Source organism: Myxocyprinus asiaticus, chromosome 48 (genome assembly GCF_019703515.2).
Source record: "Myxocyprinus asiaticus isolate MX2 ecotype Aquarium Trade chromosome 48, UBuf_Myxa_2, whole genome shotgun sequence".
In the NCBI taxonomy this organism is placed as follows: domain Eukaryota; kingdom Metazoa; phylum Chordata; class Actinopteri; order Cypriniformes; family Catostomidae; genus Myxocyprinus; species Myxocyprinus asiaticus.
Window position 1 is genome coordinate 16,692,564 of NC_059391.1, and position 21,805 is coordinate 16,714,368.

Below are 21,805 nucleotides of genomic sequence, written 5' to 3' on the forward strand. Positions count from 1 at the left end.
AGAGGAAACAGGTGTTCACGTTAACTGCTGTGAAAACAAGTGTCTATTTTAGGTTCTACAACTCCAACAAAACACAGGCAAGCTGGAGAGACGTGAATCCCCTTATCAATAATACAAAAACGACAAAAACAGTCATAGGCAGGAAGTAACCACCATAGACATTGAGTGGACAAGTCCCCTCCGGTTTTAAGATTAGAGGTTGACTGAGTGATATGGGTTTTTGCAATACTGCCATTTCTCAAGTGTCTGTAACAAACTAGCTCAACAATTTCATAAATAATGGGTGTGATTCCAACACCTTGGCTATCACATTTCACCAGCTAAATCCTGCAGGGTTTTGGAAAGTGTCCCCGACCCGTCTTGACCCTTCATGTGCTTCTGCTATAATTTCACTAAGCAGCAGAACTGCTTTGCATCTGGTTTTCATCACCCCAGGGGTGCTACAAATCAACAGATCGTCTCTCGCTCGCGGGTAAAACAAGTGCTTAGCAGGCAGTGTTTGAGCATGTGTGTTATTACGCACTCTGTGTTTGCAAGGGAAAACACCATTCAAATTCCAGTGTGAGGGTGACATTGAAGGAAAGAATTCCCTCTTAGAAAACTCCACCCTTGTGTGGCGTGAGGTGAAATAGCCGAGCCCCCTTGAGCTCCCTGAGCCAGTTAAGATGGGAGGAAAGTACGTCATAGCCTTGAGTATGCTACCATTAAAGACAATGGAGACTCATAGATCCAGGTTTCCTTGAATTGTGCCCAGATTCCACAGCTAAGTGCAAGACAACACGCATGGTGTGAAAAAGGTATCAACTTAAGGGTAAAAACGGTCCCTTGAGATTGCAAACTTCTCCGTCACAGTAATGATGGATATTTGAATTCATTGATAAACCACACGTGGAGCATTAGTAAACATGGAAAATTTCACCCATATTACTACAAAACATTTATTGGATTACAGAGTGAAAGGGAAAAATAAAGTGCAATTTAAAGAAGAAAAAAAGCACAGAAGGAAGTGAACGAGGAAGACTTTTTTTCAGTAGCCAAAAAACAAAACAAAAACAAACAAAAGCCTTCATTGCTTCTGTTTATTGATACTAAATTATTAATAAAGACATTGCCATGTCAAGCTGATATCTCAGTTAAAGGAATAGTTCACCCAAAAATGAAAATTCTCTCATCATTTACTCACCCTCATGACACCCCAGATGTGCATAATGTTCTTTAAGCAGAACGCAAATTAAGATTTTTAGAAGAATTTCTCAGCTCTTTTGGTCCATACAATGCAAGTGAATGGGTGCCAAAAGTTTCAAGCTCCAAAAATCACACAAGTCAGATTAAAGGTAATCCATATGACAGTGGTTAAATCAGTGTCTCCAGAAGCGATTTGATATGTGTGGGTGAGAAACGGATCATAATTCTCCTCCCTGCTCAGCCTCCACTTTAACATTCTTCTTGTGTTTTTGGTGATTCACATTCTTCATGCATACCGCCCCCTACTAGGCAGGAGGAAGAATTTCAAGCAAAAATGTACTTAAGTGTTGATCTGTTTCTCACCCACACCTATCATATCACTTCTGATATGGATTTAACCACTGGAGTCATATAGATTACTTTTATGATGCCTTTATGTGATTTTTTTTAGAGTAAAAATGTTGGCACCCATTCACTTGCATTGGATGGACCTACAGAGCTGAGATATTTTTCTAAAAATCTTAATTTCTGTTCTGCAGTAGAAAGAAAGTCATACACATCTGGGATAGTATGAGGGTGAGAAAATAATGAGAATTAGTTCACCCAAATATGAAAACCTCATACCATCCCAGATGTGTATGACTTTCTTTCTTCGGCTGAACACAAACAAAGATTTTTAGAAGAATATTTCAGCTCAGTAGGTCCTCACAATGCAAGTCAACAGGGTCCAGAACTTTGAAGCTCAAAAAGCACATAAAGGCAGCATAAAAGTAATCCATAAGACTCCAGTAGTTCAATTCATGTCTTCAGAAGCGATATGATGGGTGTGGGTGACAAGTTTTTTACAATATATTCTCCTTCCTGCCCAGTAGGTGGCAATATGCACGAATAATGTGAATTGCCAAAAACAAAAGAACAACTCTCGGGAGAGAAGAGCACTTAGGAGGGCTGTTTGAAAATGAGATTTGTAGTTAAAAAAAAAAAAAAAAAAAAGCTTAAATATTGATCTGTTTCTCACCCACACCTGTCATTTAGCTTCTGAAGACATAGATTTAACCACTGGAGTCACATGTATTAATTTTATGTTACCATTATGTTCTTTTTGGAGCTGCAAAGTTCTGGTCACCATTCACTTGCATTGAATGGACCTACAGGGCTGAAATATTCTTCTAAAAATCTTTGTTTATGTTCTGCAGAATAAGGAAAGTCATACACATCTGGGATGGCATAAGGGCAAGTAAAAAGTGTGGGAGTTTTTATTTTTGGATGAACTGCCCCTTTATGACTTTTTAGGTTAGATCACAATTAGCTGCTCCACTGTATTGCTTATTATTTCTCAACAATCATATAAAATGAGGGCTTGGAAGAACATGAAAATTGATGGGTCATACAAATACATTAATTTTCTCAATTAAAGAAGATTAAGGCAGTGTATACTGATGTGAACTGCTGTAGCTTGTCTCATTTAAAGGAATAATTCACCAAAAAAAGAAATTTTATCATTATTTACTCCCCCTCATGTCATTTAAAACTGTGTACTGTATATATGTGTGTACAGTGTGTGTGTATATATATATATATATATATATATATATATATATATATATATATATATATATATATGATTATTACAAAAGGGTAAATGTTAACAACACACTGGAGGTGAAGATTATCACTGAATTTCAGACTTAATTTTCAGTCTTTTTCTCACCCAGAGTATTATGGACTACTTTTATAATGCTTTTTTTTTTTTTTTTTTTTTACATTTATGGAGCTTGACAGTCATTGGAAAAAGAAAAGGTTAAAATACCGACTTCTGTATTCCACAGAAGAAAAAAGACATTCGAGTTTGGAAGGACATGATTGCGAGCAAATAATGAAAGAATTTTCATTTTGGATGACCATTTGCTTTAAAAGGAATACTGGCTTGCAGTGCTCAAACAATTTTTTCACATAAGTGAAATTCCAGGGTGCTCCTTTAGGAAGCTAAGATCTTCTTCTTGCACTCCACAGAGCAGAGCAGCATTCCCTGCAGGGCCATGAATCGCTGGCCCACAAGGCACTTGGTGCAGCAGGAGCACTGGAAGCACTGGGGCTCGGCATGCCAGTGGTGCTCTCCGTAGGATACGCGCTGGGCTTCAGGTTCGATGGGGTTCTGACAGGCTGCACAACACTATGAAAGCAGAGGGACATGGACACACATTCACATAACATCAACTGTGTGTTCACAGGGAGTAGTAGATTAAACGTATTCATTTGTAACAATACATATGCGATCGCAGTAATACAACTAATGCAAATGATTGTGACCATAATCAAAACTCTTGGACTTTACATGGAACTGGCTTTTGGCGTGTTCCTAGTGGGACTCAAACCAGCAACCTTCAGGTAACAAGCCCTAAACTTTCAGCAACTATGCCACACCACCACTAAATACATTGTTATTGCTGTTATAATGAATTTGATTTACATGTTATCTGTAACATGGTCACTGTAGTGTAAAATACTGCCAGAAATCTGATCTACTTGGAGGGAAGCTTCCCTTCTAAGCCAATATCAAACAGATGAGTCATAATAGCTGTGTGTCAGAGGACTGGCAGATGCTGAGAGGGGAAGGGTGGTGTCTGATATCACACGGCTCCATTAAGAGTGCCTTTGCCCTCCCTTTACTCTGATTATCATGTCACTGACACTTCCTTAATCTCCTTCACCTGCTCCTGAACTAACATGGCTGACAAACACATGCAGAGCCTGTTAGTTTTAATAGCCAAGCCTTTGCTGTAATTATTTTCCATTTTTGGCATGACGTGAATGACACTCGCACAAAGTGAGAGGTTGTAAAACTAGCTGTGAAATTGTTTGGTTGTTTGAAGGGCTTTACAACAAAGCGGGACAGTTTTATGCAATACCAGGATTACAGGGTTGTAATATTAGACTTTATATAATACTGTATATACGTATAACTTTTAAAAGATTATCTCACTAAAATCACGTTAAACAAGCATAATGTTTACTTCTTGTGGCTATACTTTTGAAACAGTGTGCAATTTACTACTGATGGACTGGCCCCATTCACTTCCATTGTAAGTGCCTTACTGTAACTGAAATGTTTTTTGTTTTGTTTTTTTATAAAATTAAGAAATTATTTCTGTGAAAATAAACAATATGCCACAAATGCTGTTAACTGAGCTTAACTTGTATTTAATCCGGAAACATTCTTTTAATACACATTTTATTTGAACTTTCAATCCATCCATCTTGGAAAGCATAAGAATGTTAAAACAGATATTTTTAAACTGGTTAGTTTAAAAACTCTGATTCAGAGCATTTAAATATTTTAGTAAAATATATACAGTATGTAGGTAAATTGTGACGAGTAGCTAAATGTTATTATATGCTACATAATTTATTTGCATATTAGCCTAAACAAAATACCTATTTCGTGTGTATATTATAAATATACACATGCAGTAGAAAAGCAGACAGAAAGAGACGGAGACAGAAAGGGTGAGCAATTTCTTGTCTTTACCACAGTGTGGTTCTTCATGTAGCAGGGTTTGCAGACAGGCTTCTCGTTCTCCATGACGTAGGTCTCTCCAGCCAACACACAGTCACAGTCAAAACAGCAGAAGTGCTTCAGGTGCCAATTATGGCCCTCGGCCTGGGTGTACTCATTACTGAAGATGAGCTGGAAGACCACATACACACCATTTCTTCTTTTGCCACATGCTTTGAGCCACTTGTGTTTAAGTACAATTTAACAGCAGTTTATAAAACTGCATTCGCTATTGTTTCAACCTTTAAAACTCCCGCCCCCTCTTACCTCATCACAACCTGCACATCTTGGCTTTTCACTGTCTCCGTAATGCCGGCCACAGTACAGCTGGCCCTTCTTCCAAAAATAGATCATGTCAACCAGCAGCTCAGTGCAGGTACAGCACACGAAGCAGGCCGGGTGCCAGAGTTTATCGTAGCCTGCTCGTTCGGCAAAAACCGCTGGCTCACCCTTCTTCATGGGCAACTGGCACTGGTGGCATGACTGTGGGCAGAGATCCGGTGATGGGATAAGATTGGCAGAAACATCAATGGAAAACTTGACTTTAATATTGAAGAAATTGTGATTGGTGCTTTCCCATGCATAATTTGCTGTGGTGGTTGCTACAGCATTGCTATGTGGTTGCTAAGTGTGCTGAGCTAAAGTGTGCTGAAAACCACTAATCGCGACCACGAGGAGGTTACCCCATGTGACTCTACCCTCCCTAGCAACCGGGCCAATTTGGTTGCTTAGGAGACCTGGCTTCAAACTCGCGACTCCAGGGGTGGTAGTCAGCATCAACACTCGCTGAGCTACCCAGGCCCCCCTGTTGTGAATGTTTTTAAGCATGTCACTATATGGTTGGTAGGGTGTTCTCAGTGTTTTTTAGCATGTCGCTATGCGGTTGCTTAGATGTTCTGAGTGTTTTTAGCACATTGCTGTGCGGTTGCTAGGGTGTTCAGGGTGGTTTTTAGCACATTGCTATGTGGCTGTTAAGAGTATTCTAGTGTTTTTTAGCGTGTTGCTATGCAGTTGTTAAGGTGTTCTGAGTGTTTTTAGCATGTTACTATGCGGTTGCTATGGTGTTCTACTTAGTGGTTTTGTTTTTGTACGTGTGCCGCTAAACGGTTGCTGTGGTGATTCTGAGTGTTTTTAGCATGTCATGCATTTGCTAAAGTATTCTCAGTGGTTTTAAGCCTGATATGCACCAAAGTTTAATACTTGGGTTTGGGATTTGAGCAAACCTAAAGAGAGTACAAGAAATTTGCTGAACTTCAGAATGAAAATTGCAAATAGAAGACATTAAAATATACTCAATAGCATCAGGCTGATGGCATATATGTTTTCATCCTGAGAATTCAACCGCTTATACTAGATTTCGAAAAACAAAAAACAAAAAAAACACCAGAGCTCAAACATAACCGCAGGGTCTAAGTGTGCTAATTTATGATGATCTTCTCTGGAACAACAAAATGTTCATTCCAACTGCCTGACTAACAGAGGCTTGGCTGACTCTGGACTCCTCTCATGTTAATCAGGAGATAAGAACTGGAGAAAGAGAAGTATCCCGCTGGTGCACATGTGGTGGAAACAAATACTGCTGCTGGATAGTTCTAAATGGGATTTTTATTTAATGGATGGTGACATTTAAAGTACTATAAATTAGACAATGAGTCATTTAGATATAAAGGGATAATCATTTAATAAGGTTACACAAGCTATTTAATAATGAAAACTATACCCGTGACATGCAACATTCACCGATCAGTCTCTATTTGTAAGCACACTCACAGAGCACTTTATTAAGAACACTATGGTCCTAATAAAGTGCCCAAGGTTGTCGTCTTCTGTTGTAGCCCATCCACCTCAAGTTTCAACATTTTGTGAATTCTGAGATGCTATTCTGCTCACTACAAAGTGGTTATCTGTGTTACCGTAGCCTTTGTCAGCTTGGTCCAGTTTTTTGGCACCATTCTGAGTAAACTCTAGAGACTGTTGTGCATGAAAATCCCAGGAGATCAGCAGTTACAGAAATACTCAAACCAGCCCGTCTGGCACCAACAATCATGCCACAGTCTAAATCACTGTGATTTCCCCATTCTGATGGTTGATGTGAACATTAACTGAAGCACCTGAGCCATATCTGCATGATTTTATGAAATGCTCTGCTGCCACATGATTGGCTGATTAGATAACAACATGAATATGTAGATGTACAGGTGTTCCTAGTAAAGTTCTCAGTTAGTGTATATTTAGCAGACACTTTATCAAAAGCGACTTTCAGTATGCTCATTACAGGGACAACGTGCACATTAGAACAAGGTGGAGTTACGTGCATCACTCAAAGGAAACATTATAAAATATTTCCTACTACCACATATCCTTGTTTTTGTTCATTTATGAGCAGAAATCTTGTTAAAAACTAAAGTTTGGTAAAGGGAATTATGGCTTTGCAAGCCACCTTATGCATGTGCATTTAGCTTCTAAAAGTCATCAGGGCATACTTACATAATTACCAACAGGTCCACCTTGCGAAGTCCCAACAGCCCCTGGGGCGCCAACCTTTCCCATGGTAGCAACAGCATCACCTTTGTCTCCCGGTGTTGAATCAATTCCACTTCCTGGTCTTCCTGTTGTTCCAGCAGCAGGCTTGCCTCCAGCCACCAGACCTCGAGGCCCCTTTTCCCCAGCTTGACCCGCCTGTCTTCCTATCTCTTCGGGCAACGTGATGTCGCCTATGCCCAATGCCTCGTCCTTGTACTTGCGGACATACTGCTGCATTTGCTTGACCTCACCAGGAGAAAGTTCATGGCAGAACTCAGGGTCTTGGTCATGCTCTGGAAGTTGTTTGGCCATCTGCTTCTTACGGTAATCTGCTCCCGCCGTACCAGAGATGGGTCGCCGCTCCGGAGGAAGGAGCTCCATGTAGTGCAGAGCCTAAGAGGAGAGAAATTACACATTTTGGTTTAAGTCAACATGAAATGCCATTCACAACCCATTTTACTTCCAATATGTGAAGTGTTTCACATATTGGAAATGAGAAAAACTAAATGGCTGGGACTTGGTATTATCCATCGGGAGTTGATTGGATTGTAGAAAGTAGGCATTTCATCCCACAAAGGAGCCAGACCTTTGCAGCTGATTATAGAGAACTACTCCTCTCATGAAACAGCAGCGGTGCCCGTTCATTGAGGAGGCTTTTTGTCCCAGATGTGGAGGATGAAGGTCAAGTTTACCCTTAACCCTCTTACTGTCTTACAAAACTGCACCCTTCTTTTGTCCCATACTGAAAACCATTCAAAATGTATAAATTCTTGACTAGTGTAAAACAACACTAAAGATCCCCCTTAACAGAAAACTGTTTTATTGAGGTCCCAAAGTGTGTAATGATAGAGTTTAAAAACTTACCAAACATTGACCGACGATGTCTCAATTTACATTTATTTCAATTTGTTTTGGCATTTTATAATATCTCAACTATATTAAAATAATTTCTGATTTATTCTGCTTGTAGACAATCAACAGTGTACATTTAAGAGTTTTAGTACATCCCTGTTTCACAAATGAATCTCTATTGCCTTTTCCAGCAGTCAAAATGGCCCCATATTTCACGTCCATTGCAACAAATCCATTCCTTTCCATTAATGTCAAACTATGTTTTTGCAGTGTTACAGGGGTTTAGGAAGGTGCTGAAATAGTTATTTCTACCATCTAATGTTTCAGGAGAAAATTATATGCAATAGGACTTTTACCACTGGTACAGCTTTAGCCCCATGTACGGCATCATCTAAACTCATGTTAATTAACTTATTTACTAACATATTACTTGTTCAAAACTGTAAAAGAAAAAAATAAAACCCTGTATGTATGTGTGTGGACAATGTGCATGTGTACACAAACTCTGTTTGAGAGGAACTTGTGCAATTTTTTGGAAAGATGCAGTACCCAGTAAAGCAGATGGGGGAGCTAGAGAACAGTACAGGTCCAGGGGCTAAATTTGAGATGATTTGAAATATTTTTAGGTCGTATTTAATTCACAGATGCTCAAAAAACTGTTCAAAGCTGTAAAACATACAGAAAGTCTGAAGGTTAAAAGTAGTGGAAACTTTGAAAATCGTGTCTCAATATTCCTGTATTCTGTATTGGTTCTTCCCATAAGGGTCAAGACTGACCTGTTAAGACAATGGAAGGAGCAATTTGTTTAAAATTATTATTTCTCTTAAACAGTTATGCACAAAAAATTATTTTATTTTTATTTTGTTTGATTTGATGGTCTTGACAAATTCACAACATTTAGTTCAAGTACCAAAAATGAAGCCTTTTATTTAGCCTATTCTTTACCTGTCCCAGGTCAAAAATGACCCTACGACAATAGGAGGGCTTTGATTTAAAGATGCTTTTTCAAGATGCTTTTACTATTTTTTTATTACATTAACCATCATTAAATTGATGCTTTAACTTTTGGCAAGATTTTAAAAAGGCTGTATTAGATTGAATTACTACAATAGCTGAAAACAATGGGTGAAGGCGAGTTATTACATTTTGAGTAATCATTTTAATTTTTTTTTGGAATAACGTGGTCTGATAAACAGCACAAAATAAGACCAGTAATGTAAAATAAACTTAATGTGCAAAACTTCTGACAACATTTATGTCTAGCCACTGCAAGCCAACATTGTAGCGTCTCATAAAAAAAGAAGTGGAGAACAGTGACCTCTAGTGGATGTAGACACCATAGCACACTTAAACTAAAAAAATAAACAAATAAAACAAATATAAACAAGAAAATATCTTAAGATAATCTATCTATCTATCTATCTATCTATCAAAATCCACCTTTACACTATGCTATCTTTCAAATGCAAAACACAGTAACTATACATTTTGTCAAAACTGAGTTATGACTGAAATCAGGGCACTTGGACAATGATCTGTCCAGAGATGGAAAGATTTGCCTCACCTATTCTCAGGTTCGGAAAAAATAGAGCTAAACTATTATATAATCCACAAGCCATGGTTAAATTAAAATGTGTAGCTTTGTAAGGTAGAATGGAGATCAGCATCTTTTAGACAAAACAGAGAGACTCACCAAGCTTTGGTTGATCCCAGGTGGAGCCCATTCATAGGTGACGGACTTGACCACATTTGTCTTGGCAGGCACTGCGGTGGGGGTTGCAACCATAACACTGGCAGCACCAGGCCCTTTAGCTGGGACAGCAGTGGAAGAGACCAGAGTACGGCCTGATCCTGATGCAGCAGTGGGGCCAGTTCCTGGGGCAGTAGTAGGGCCTCTTCCTGTGGCAGCAGCATGGCCAGTTCTGGGAATATCACTGGGGCCTGTTCCTGGGCCAGCATGGGTGTGGGCTGCAGCTCCTGGGGTGACAGCAGGTGGGGCATGGGGAGGCTGTGCAGTCGGGATGGAGGTCTGGCTGGATCCAGGTATATAAGTGGTAGCTTGAAAAGGAGCAGCAGTGCTGGTGGTGGGGGATGGGATGCAGATGGTGACTTGGTTGCCTCTGTATGAGGGAATGCCATCTCTCTTCAACTTGGCTATGAGTCCTGTGTACTTGGTGTCTTCGAAAAGCTTCCCCACCTTCTTATTTTCCTCTGTTTCTAGCTGCACATCGTGATCCTCAACGCCGCACTTGCAGTTTCGGCAAATCTTTCTGTAAAAAGTTAAAGGAAAAACTTGATTTAACACGTTAATTTAGTGCGTAGATATAGAAAAAATAACGCGTAGGTAAATTCCATAATAAAAATACAGATTTCCTACCATACGAGGCGAGCAATTCAAGCTTGTAATACATCTGTTTTTACGAATGCGGCTCAACAAACCTCACAAGGTGGGCGAAGCACAGAATACAGGAATATTCAGATGCAATATTCAAAGTTTCAACTACTTCTAACTTGACACAGCTTCCTAAAAATGCAGTGTTTATAACGACGAATACCAGCGAGACACTCCAAACGGATCCATCTGAGTCACGCACATGTACATAGAGCGACAATTAAAAATAGTGCAGACGGAACGCAATAACGATCACTGTGAGAACTGGACACACTGACGAACTCAATGCAAAACAGATTTCTGTCAACTGTAGGCTTGTTCAATGATATGAGAATAAAAATAAAAATATTTAGTTCGTAAGCCACTTTTTGTATTGTTTAATCATTGATTTATTCATCTGCCACAATAATACAATTTATGAAAAACTGAATTTCAATCTGTATTATTTATTTATTATAGGCCCTACATATTATATTTATACATATTTGAATTATTATGCATTATTTATATGAATTATCTTTATTTGGGGGCTTAGCAAATAATGATGTATGCGATTAATTGCTATTAATTCTATTAATTAATCGGCATGTCATGTAATTAATTCGATTACAAAAATTAATCGATTGACAGCCTTAGTTTTAAATTAAGGTGGAAGGAATAAACAAAAACTTTATTTCAAACAATTAAAATACTGTATAAATATTCTAATGCCAAGAATTTGTATTTAATGTTTTCAGCATTAATTGAGCACCACTGAGTGAAAGTGTTTGAGAAGACAAAACATACTATGACATTAGGTCAAGAACACTACTATTTCTATTTGAACAAAATGCAAAACATGTGAGTAAAAGATCACAATATATCACAACTGTTAATCACTATACACTTATTATAAAGAACTGCAATATTATTGTATTGTGAGGCAGATATATAATATAATATAATACTGTACAGCCAGGTCCCACTGATTCCCATCCCTATTCCAAAACACAGTCAACATCTATGGGAAGCAAACCAAATAAAATTTTTTAGTATTTTATCACTAATTTGGATTGCTGTGCACATGTCAGGTTATGACATGCACAGATATTCAATGATTAGGTAAAGAACAGTGTGGGCTACATACTGAAACACTACAAGAAGTGACTTTTAGAGGATTTTTAGAAGATTCTGTAAGTTTCTGTTCTATTAGCACAACATAAAGATTATCCTGTTTATCTGTTAAGAGTGCAAGTTGACTGCAAAGTTTAAAGGGGACATATCATGGAAAAGAGGATTTTCCCTGCTCTTTTGAAATGAAAGATTTTGATTAACAGCTACCTTCCAAATCCACCCAGACTATTTATGAAAACTAAGCCACAAAAACTGGTTATTCAGACCCATTTACATGAACAAGTCAAAGATAAAGTAGCAAGCCTGTTTAATTTATAGGTTAGAGAGAGGGTGGAAAATGGTCAAGAATTACGGCTAAATTACGGCTGGTTTTGGTTCAAGAAACCTTGACTAACATAGACTTGAAGGAAAAAAATAAAATGAAACAAAAGTGTTGGATATGGCTCCTTTAATGACACTTTTAGCTGTTTTACCTATCAATGAAAGCCAAAGAGATTGAATAATGCCCTTTGGCAACTGTTACAACATAAATCATAGCCACAAAATCCAAAGAAGCCTTAAATGTTTCAGCATGTTAATGCTCCAAACTTTCAGAAAAAAACAGTATCTTGAATTGACTGAATTCTGTGGCTTGAGATGAACAGAGCTATCTTTGTTTGTCCCACCACAAAAAGTTCCCTTATTTAGTTAGTTTAGTTGTTTTATTGAATTGATTGAAACACAAACTAAAAAATGAATATAAAACTAAATCTATATATCTATGTAAACTTGTCGACCACACTAACTGACACAAAAATTTGGTTGTTGGATGATAGTTGACCATTGTGACCCATCACTATTTAGTAGACGCCTTCATCCAAACCGATTTACAAGAAAAAGACTTGTGCATTAAAGATTAAAGATCAGGAAGTGGGTGCCTCTCTGGATCACAGGATCTGCATCCACCCTTAACCTCTTTTAATTCAAAGAATTCCTCAAACCACAAGAGAGCACTTGGGAATGGCATGCAACACTGCTATAGTGATGGAGCTCTGGGAAAAGCATCCTGGCACCTGCGGCTCTCTCTTCAGGAAAACTGGCCAAATGGAGAAAATGGCCAGAGTTCTCCCACAGGACACAGAACACAACCTTTCCCGGTCATATTTGTCTGAAAGCTACTGTACTGTAACTGGATGCTGTTCAATTTGCCATTACAAAAGTGGAGAAAACATGGAAGTCACATAAATGAGTTTTAAAGGGCTAGCTCATCAAAAATGAGTATTCTGTCATTCACCCTCATGTTGTTACAAACCCATCTGTCTTTCTTTCTTCCGTGGAACATAAAAGGAGATGTTAGATAGAATGTTAGACTCGCAATTTACTTTCCTTGCATCTCCATACAAAGAAAGTGAATGGTGACTGAAGCTAAAATTTTGCATTCCAAGGAAGTAAGTATACAGGTTTGGAACATCGTGAGGGTGAGGTAATGATAACAGAATTTTAATTTGTGGGTGAGCTATCCCTTTCATAGCATTTCTAGAAAAGTCACTCATTTGTTTTTTAGAAACGAACCTCCAGAAGTGAAGATCAAAGCCTTCACACTTGTCCTTGCATTTCAGGCAGGCTGCTCCGGCTCCAATCTCATGTCCCAGGGTTATCTGCCAAAACAGTACAAACTTAAGACACATAAGCAAATAATGCTTTCAGCACAACTACATTTGCATTTCTTGAAAGAAATACCAGCGCTTGGAAAAAAAAGTCAAAGAAATGTGTAAAAGTTTCAGGTAAGCCAAGGTTTTAAAGGAATAGTTCTCCCAAAAATGAAAACTCTCTCATCATTTACTCACCCTCATGCCATCCCAGATGTGTATGACTTTCTTTCTTCTGCAGAACACAAATGAAGATTTTTAGAAGAATATCTCCGCTCTGCAGGTCCATACAATGCAAGTGAATGGTGACCAAAACTTTGAAGCTCTCAAAAGCATATAAAAGGCAGCATAAAAGTAATCCATACGACTCCAGAATCCATGTCTTCAAAAGCAATCCAATCTGTTTTGCATGAGGACAGACCAAAATCTTGACACCAGCAGTCTCCTTACACATCCTAGCGCCATCTAGTGCTCTGTGCATGCGTCACGCAATATGAAGTGTTATCGAGCTTGAAATCATGATCATGCCAAGAGACTTCTTTGGCAAGATGTACAGTTACATTTTGGTCTATTTTCAAACAAAACTGATTGGATCGCTTTTGAAGACAGATTAAACCACTGGAGTCATATGGATTACTTTTATGCTGCCTTTAGGTGCTTTTGGAGCTTCAAAGTTCTGATCACCATCCACTTGCATTATATGGACCTACAGAGCTGAAATATTCTTCTAAAAATGTTCGTCTGTCATACACATCAGGGATGACATGAGGGTGAGTAAATGATGAGAGAGTTTTCATTTTTGGGTGAACTATTCGTTTAAGATTTGGTTCTGCTGCTTCTCCGGTTTTGGCCATTTGTGGTTTAATAGATGCAAGAAAGACAAGACCAACCTAATGTATCAATGATACATCACTTTCTGTTGGATTTTGAAAAAAACCTTTAACCTGTCTGAGTTTACTTTCAAAGCTTAAAATGCATTCCTCTGTGGTCTGTTTTTCATAATACGCGATCATAAAGAGGCTAATGTCATAAAGAGGAAATAAAAAAATACCTGATCAATTGCATGTCTCTAAAAATGCCATAGAACTGCAGACTTGCAGATAAAAAAATAAAAATACTTAATATTAAGAAGGACATAGTTTACATGATGTTTTGATAAAGAAAAAAATATTCTATTATTCTATTTTAACATCCAACACAATGTGCAGAAACATGTGCAATGTGTATTTCAGAAACATGAACTGCTGAAATCAATTACTTCACAAGATTTTCAGTATTTACTTTATAACATTCATTCAAATCTCAACAGTTTGTCCCCTGTGCTGGAAGACAGCCTTATAAGGTCAAGTATTTATCAGTATAGAGAATGCCTGGAGGACTTCTGCACATCTCCTGTTTGAAGAAGTAAAAAACATAATTTCAGCCTAGATAGATCTAAAATACAGAACAACCCCTCTTGAGAAGATCTGGCAGATTTCTGCACTGAAAGATTGTAAGGCCCATTTCAGCTTTTTGGTTCATAAACTTTTAATTAATATTTATACCTAGTGTTTAAAAAATCTTACACCTTAGATTTATGCTTCTGAGAACTGAGAGTATGTCTCAATTCATCACTTTTAAAAAGTCGATTGTAATATTATATTTTTTTCTTTTGCATAATTCACAAAAGTTAATCAGAAAGAAAAAGTAAACCTAATATTCCATCTGTCACACGCCTGACCTAAACATCCTGCCTTTAACATTAAAAATGTCTTTGTGATGAGGAGGAGGGCGGGGCTGGGCAGTGACTGTGCATGCCTGGCCCCCAATCGGGCTAATCAGCCGAGGAGAGGGATAAGTGCATCAGGATGCGGCAGTTTGGGAGAGAGAGAGCCACATGCAGCCGCCGTGTGTGCGTTTGTGTTGTGTTTGTTTCATTAAATATTATTTTGACCGTTCAGCCGGTTCCCGCCTCCTCCTTGTTACATTGGTGCCGAAGCCCTGTCGTGGAGTCCTCGCCACTGCCGTCCGCCCAAAGGACCAGCCGCAACCGTCTGCTTGGGGATGGAGTCGTCGCTGCCGGCTGCCTGGACGCAGAGGAAAGGCCGCCATCTGCAAGGGGAGGAGGGGCTCACTGCCGGCCGCCTGGAGTGGTGGAGCCGCTTCCAGGGGCGGAGGGGCTCCCTACCGGCCGCCGGAACTCAGAGGGGCGTTCCATCTGCCAGGGGTCGGAGGACTTGCTCCGGTCCGCCCAGGGAGGAGCGGCTGTTGTCTGTCTGAGGGTGGAGGAGTGATCGAGGACCAGGCGACGGCATGTCTGGGAACCGGCGAGCAAGTTTTTTTCTCTCTCTCCCTCTCACTGTTGCTCCGCCTTGCCCTTTCCCTCTACTCTTTTTTTATTTTATTTTTTTCTCCCCAGCTCTAGAGAGACGGGAAAGGTAGAAAAGTAAAGTAAGGGATAACTCTTAATTTTTCAATTATTTAATTACAGTTACTTCTGATGTACACTGGCAGCCAAACGTTTGGAATAATGTACAGATTTTGCTCTTATGGAAAGAAATTGGTACTTTTATTCACCAAAGTGGCATTCAACTGATCACAATGTATAGTCAGGACATTAATAACGTGAAAAATTACTATTACAATTTGAAAAAAAATGTCAGAACTTCTTAAACTACTTCAAAGAGTTCTCATAAAAAAATCCTCCATGTGCAACAATGACAGCTTTGCAGATCCTTGGCATTCTAGCTGTCAGTTTGTCCAGATACTCAGGTGACATTTCACCCCACACTTCCTGTAGCAGTTGCCATAGATGTGGCTGTCTTGTCGGGCACTTCTCATGCACCTAACAGTCTAGCCGATCCCACAAAAGCTCAGTGGGGTTCATAACACTCTTTTCCAATTATCTGTTGTTCAATGTCTGTGTTTCTTTGCCCACTCTAACCTTTTCTTTTTGTTTTCTGTTTTAAAAGTGGCTTTTTCTTTGCAATTCTTCCCATAAGGCCTGCACCCCTGAGTCTTCTCTTTACTGTTGTACATGAAACTGGTGTTGAGCGGGTAGAATTCAATGAAGCTGTCAGCTGAGGACATGTGAGGCGTCTATTTCTCAAACTAGAGACTCTGATGTACTTATCCTCTTGTTTAGTTGTACAACTGGCCTTCCACATCTCTTTCTGTCCTTGTTAGAGTCAGTTGTCCTTTGTCTTTGAAGACTGTAGTGTACATCTTTGTATGAAATCTTCAGTTTTTTGGCTATTTCAAGCATTGTATAGCCTTCATTCCTCAAAACAATGACTGACTGACAAGTTTCTAGAGAAAGCTGTTTCCTTTTTGCCATTATTGACCTAATATTGACCTTAAGACATGCCAGTCTATTGCATACTGTGGCAACTCAAAAACAAACAAAAAGACAATGTTAAGCTTCATTTAATGAACCAAATAGCTTTCAGCAGTGTTTGATATAATGGCACGTGATTTTCTAGTACCAAATTAGCAATTCAGCATGATTACTCAAGGATAAAGTGTTGAAGTGATGGCTGCAGGAAATGGGGTCTGTCTAGATTTGATCATAAATGACTTTTTTCAAATAGTGATGGTGCTGTTTTTTACATCAGTAATGTCCTGACTATACATTATGATCAGTTGAATGCCACTTTGGTGAATTAAAGTACCAATTTCCTTCCAAAACAGCAAAATCTGTACATTATTCCAAACTTTTGGCTGCTAGTGTAATTGTGTTAAATACTGTATAGACTAAATTTCATGTCTATCATTGTATTTTTCATCTGGTCGAGGTTGATATGGGTTTTAGAATATTGAATTACTTGGCTAATTAGTAATAAGTAATGCAATTACTTTTCAGACAGAGTAATTAGTACAGTAATCTAATTACACTGTAGAAGATGTAATTAATAGTTGGTAATTAATTACTTTTTTAGAGTAACTTACCCAACACTGCTCCTCATGTAAGACAAATGAATGACTTTGCAGAAGAAAACATAACAAACCATAATAGCTTATTTGTCAAATTGGGAAGAAAATCAATATATAACACAAACAAAGCCAAATAAAATACATACATACATGAATAAATAAAATACCAAAAGAAAAAAGTATCTGAATCTTCTATGCTTTACTTCCTGTAAATTAACCACTTCCTATTCTTAATAAATGTAACCAAGTGCTTTGTAATTTTCAGTACTTTTCAGTACTATGCCCTGGACTGTGGCACAGTTGTATAGCCAAAAAATATTTCGCCTTGTATAACAATGGCAGTGGGTTTAGATTTAGGGCGTTGCCGTATCTTTCTCTCTTTCAACTAACCTTTCAGACCGTGACCAGTCACAGGATATAATAGGCTTACCTTCTTTATTTCTCTCTCGATCTCCATTTTTCTTGAGCTTGTCAAAACAGCGCCGAGACAATTCCCACCGGCAACTTTCACTGTCCGGACACTCTTTTCTTGCACAGGACAGTTTCCAACACCTCTGTCCCTCTAGCTTCAGACCTCACTCATGCTGCATTACTTCCGCTCATTTCCAATGTGCGTTTCTCAACCAACAGGAGCAGAGAATTTAAACTACCAATCAGAGCCACGCATGAGATGATATATTTCCAAAGTGAAACTATCACGGATAGAGAAGCATAATCTTCTTTTGCTAGAATAATCTTTATGGATTAAGTGATGTTATGGAAAGGAACCCGCAACTACAGCAATACCAGTGACTTATTACAGCTCAGACAGTCGTGACCTGTAGAATAGTGGTATATTTCACCTCAAAGACTGTAAAGTCATTATATTGTGTTTGTAACAATAAATATATTTAAAACTTTTTAAAATTCTTTTAGATTTTTTTTTATACAAACAGTGGGGTCCAAAAGACTGTGACCACTAGTGAAAACGCCTCTATTTTGCCAGCTATATATATATATATATATATATATATATATATATATGTGTATATGAAGTGCATGATTATTTTAGTATTTGGTATAACTCCCTTTTGCTTTAATGACAGCATGCATTCAAGCTGGCATGGACTCCAGCAGTTTGTGGGTAAGTCCCGTTTTACTATCAGTCTCCATTTTAGGGTGCGTTCCATTCAGAAGTGTTCATCCCTATGCCCTTTTCCCTTAAGAGAGCTTTGGAGGGTTGAAAGGTGTGGGGCTAAATAACAGCAACTCATTTTTAAAGTAATTTTTATTGGAAATTCTGTTTGAAGCGATCTTACAGTATGACTATCATGATTGTTCTCCCTTCAAAGTGCCCTCCGGAGGGGGATTTATCCTGTTTGGAATGCAGGGATTGACCAGCCACAACCAGCTGAATGTGAAAGTGAAAGTGAAAGTGTAGATTTTCATTAAAGGACTTAAGTATCTGATATGTTTCTCACCCACACATATCATATCGCTTCAGAAGAGTCATATGGATTAATTTTATGCTGCCTTTATGTCTCTTTTGGACCTTCAAGTTTCTGTTCCCCATTCACTTGCATTGTGAGGACCAACAGAGCTGAAATATTCTTTTAAAAATCTTCATTGTGTTCAGCAGAAGAAAGAAAGTCTGATGTACTTATCCTCTTGTTTAGTTGTACAACTGGCCTTCCACATCTCTTTCTGACCTTGTTAGAGTCAGTTGTCCTTTGTCTTTGAAGACTGTAGTGTACATCTTTGTATGAAATCTTCAGTTTTTTGGCTATTTCAAGCATTGTATAGCCTTCATTCCTCAAAACAATGACTGACTGACAAGTTTCTAGAGAAAGCTGTTTCCTTTTTGCCATTATTGACCTAATATTGACCTTAAGACATGCCAGTCTATTGCATACTGTGGCAACTCAAAAACAAACAAAAAGACAATGTTAAGCTTCATTTAATGAACCAAATAGCTTTCAGCAGTGTTTGATATAATGGCACGTGATTTTCTAGTACCAAATTAGCAATTCAGCATGATTACTCAAGGATAAAGTGTTGAAGTGATGGCTGCAGGAAATGGGGTCTGTCTAGATTTGATCATAAATGACTTTTTTCAAATAGTGATGGTGCTGTTTTTTACATCAGTAATGTCCTGACTATACATTATGATCAGTTGAATGCCACTTCAAGTCATACACATCTGGGATGGCATGAGGGTGAGTAAATTATGAGAATTTTCATTTTTGGGTGAACCATCCCTTTAAAGAGATGTATGTGTTTGTTTCATAGAGGAAGCTGTGGTTTATGCAGTGTTGGTGTTGGTTGTGGAAAGGGTGTGGTGGTGTATGAGTAAGATTTTCAATAGACATCATAAATCCTGCTTCTCTCCCTCACTTTTAGGGTTTTATTAAAGATTTGTGCTGCCATTCATTAACAAAAACTATTACTTTTTTTCATTACTTTACTCAGATTATTGATCAAATGTAGAGAAGCAGAATTTCAGTGAGGGTGGTACTTGGAATTTTAAATAAAAACTGAAGCCAGAATTGTTGGTTGTACTTTGTTTGCTAAACTGTCACGAGTCATGACAAGCATAATGTCTGTGAATATAATCAGACGCTGGGTGTGTTTTTCCTGTCTTATCTTGGATGTAGGTATTACTCAATCAATAAAAAGCAGGACATTTCTTTATTTAGCTCTGTTATATCAACATGGTTGCAAAAGTTTTTACAGTACAAGGACAATCACCCTAAAGCAACCTGTGGTTAAGTGCCTTTCTTGAAAGAATAGTTCACCCAAAACTGAGAATTCTCTCATCATTTACTGACTTTTATGCCATCCCAGATGTGTATGACTTTCTTTATTCTGCTGAACACAAACAGAGATTTTAAAAAGAATATCTCAGCTCTGTAGGTCCAGTGCAATTCAACAGGGTCCAAAACTTTTAAGCTAAAAAAAAAAAAAAAAAAAAAAAAGCGTGAAGGCAGCATAAATGAAATCCATATGACTCAAGTGGTTAATTTCATATCTTCAGAAGTGAGGTGTGGGTGAGAAACAGATCAATATTTCAGTCCTTTTTCCCTATAAATTCTCCTCTCTGCCCAGTAGGTGGCGATATGAAGAAAAAAGAAATTAAGAAAAACAAAAAAATGTGAATGTAACATATCTGAGACGTGAGCAGGTTGAGAATCCATTTGCAGAGGTTTATTGAAGGAGTAATCCAAGCAGATGGATTGATATGTAAGAAAATAATCAAAATCAATGTCTGTAGTGTAATCACTTAAACCGTGAGAGCAGTATAATATGCAAACAAGTCCAACCGTGTTGCAAGACACCGAGTTAGAATCCAGGCATTGGTCTAATACAACATGAAGGCAGTCAAACAGGCAAACGAATCCAAAACAGAAATCCAATAACATGGGTCAAGAGAAACAGGCTTGGTAATCCAAAAACCAAACAAGTCAAACAGTAAGATGAACACTCAGTAAGGCAGTGAAATAACTGGCAATATTTTGCAACGTGATGTTACAAACACATGACCTTTATATAGAAAAGACTGGAAGTAAGGCAAGTTCAATATTCTGGTGATGGCACCCTCTGGTGGTTGGTGATCCATAGACTGAGATGTGACAGTGAAAGTGAAAGTGAAGATTTATAGTAAAAATAAATATTTAAATATTGTTCTGTCGACTACCACCCCAGAGTCGTGATTTCGAATCCAGGGCATGCTGAGTGACTCCAACCAGGTCTCCTAAGCAACCAAATTGGCTCAGTTGCTAGGGAGGGTAGAGTCACATGGGGTAACCTCCTCGTGGTCGCAATTAGGGGTTGTCGCTCTCAATGGGGCACGTGGTAAGTTGTGCGAGGATCGCGGAGAGTAGCATGAGCCTCCACATGCACGGCGAGCCACGTGATAAGATGCGCGGATCGACTGTCTCAGAACTGAAACTTGTCCTCCGCCACCTGGATTGAGGCGAGTCACTACGCCACCACGAGGACCTACTAAGTAGTGGGAATTGGGCATTCCAAATTAGGCGAAAAAGGGAAAAAAATATATTGTTCTGTCTCTCACCCACACCTTTTATATCACTCCTGAAGACATGGATTTAACCACTGGAGTCGCATGGATTACTTTTATGGTGTCTTTATATTTTTTTGAGCTTTAAAGTTTTGGACCTCGTTGATTTGCATTTTATTAACCTAAAGAACTGAGATATTCTTCTAAAAATCTTGCAGAAGAAAGAACGTCATACACATCTGGGATGGCATGAGGTTAAGTAAATGATGAGAGAATATTCATTTTGGGGTTAAATATTCCTTTAAGGGCTAAATGGTGATGATTGTGTTCTGTATCTACATGCAGTATTGGTGAAATATTATGCCTATTGTAACTATAACTTGATTTTCAAACAATTTCTTTAAGACAATTCTGTAAAGTGAATTTAGAGTCTGTGTATTGAGTAAATTGCACCAAATTCTCAAAAATGTGTTTAATGTTAATCTTGTGCCATTGTAAGAACTACCAATGTATACAGCATCAACCATAACCTGAGCACTGTGAGAACTTGAATTAGTTTGCATTTTCTACATCAAACTCAGCCTCTGTCTTTTCAGTGTCAAAACCTTTTCAAAGAAACTTGATGAGGATTTATTGTGCAATAACAT

General features: G+C 38.4%; 1 protein-coding gene and 1 long non-coding RNA gene across 2 annotated transcripts; one reads left to right on the forward strand and one right to left on the reverse strand.

Annotated features, from left to right (window-relative positions):
• Positions 1-895: 895 nt before the first annotated feature.
• On the reverse strand, positions 896-17,765 carry LOC127437525 (testin-like). Its single transcript, XM_051692511.1, has 7 exons — positions 17,592-17,765; positions 13,173-13,258; positions 9,810-10,386; positions 7,229-7,657; positions 5,009-5,224; positions 4,715-4,873; positions 896-3,358 (listed from the first exon to the last, which is right to left on the reverse strand). Exons 1-7 carry the CDS (start codon positions 17,616-17,618, stop codon positions 3,164-3,166), a joined length of 1,689 nt encoding a protein of 562 aa, XP_051548471.1. The 5' UTR covers positions 17,619-17,765; the 3' UTR covers positions 896-3,163.
• A 17-nt stretch (positions 17,766-17,782) lies between these two features.
• LOC127437526 (uncharacterized) lies at positions 17,783-18,786 on the forward strand. Its single transcript, XR_007896576.1, has 3 exons — positions 17,783-17,992; positions 18,247-18,284; positions 18,493-18,786. It is a non-coding gene; the product is annotated as an uncharacterized LOC127437526 (long non-coding RNA).
• The last annotated feature ends 3,019 nt before the right edge of the window (positions 18,787-21,805 follow it).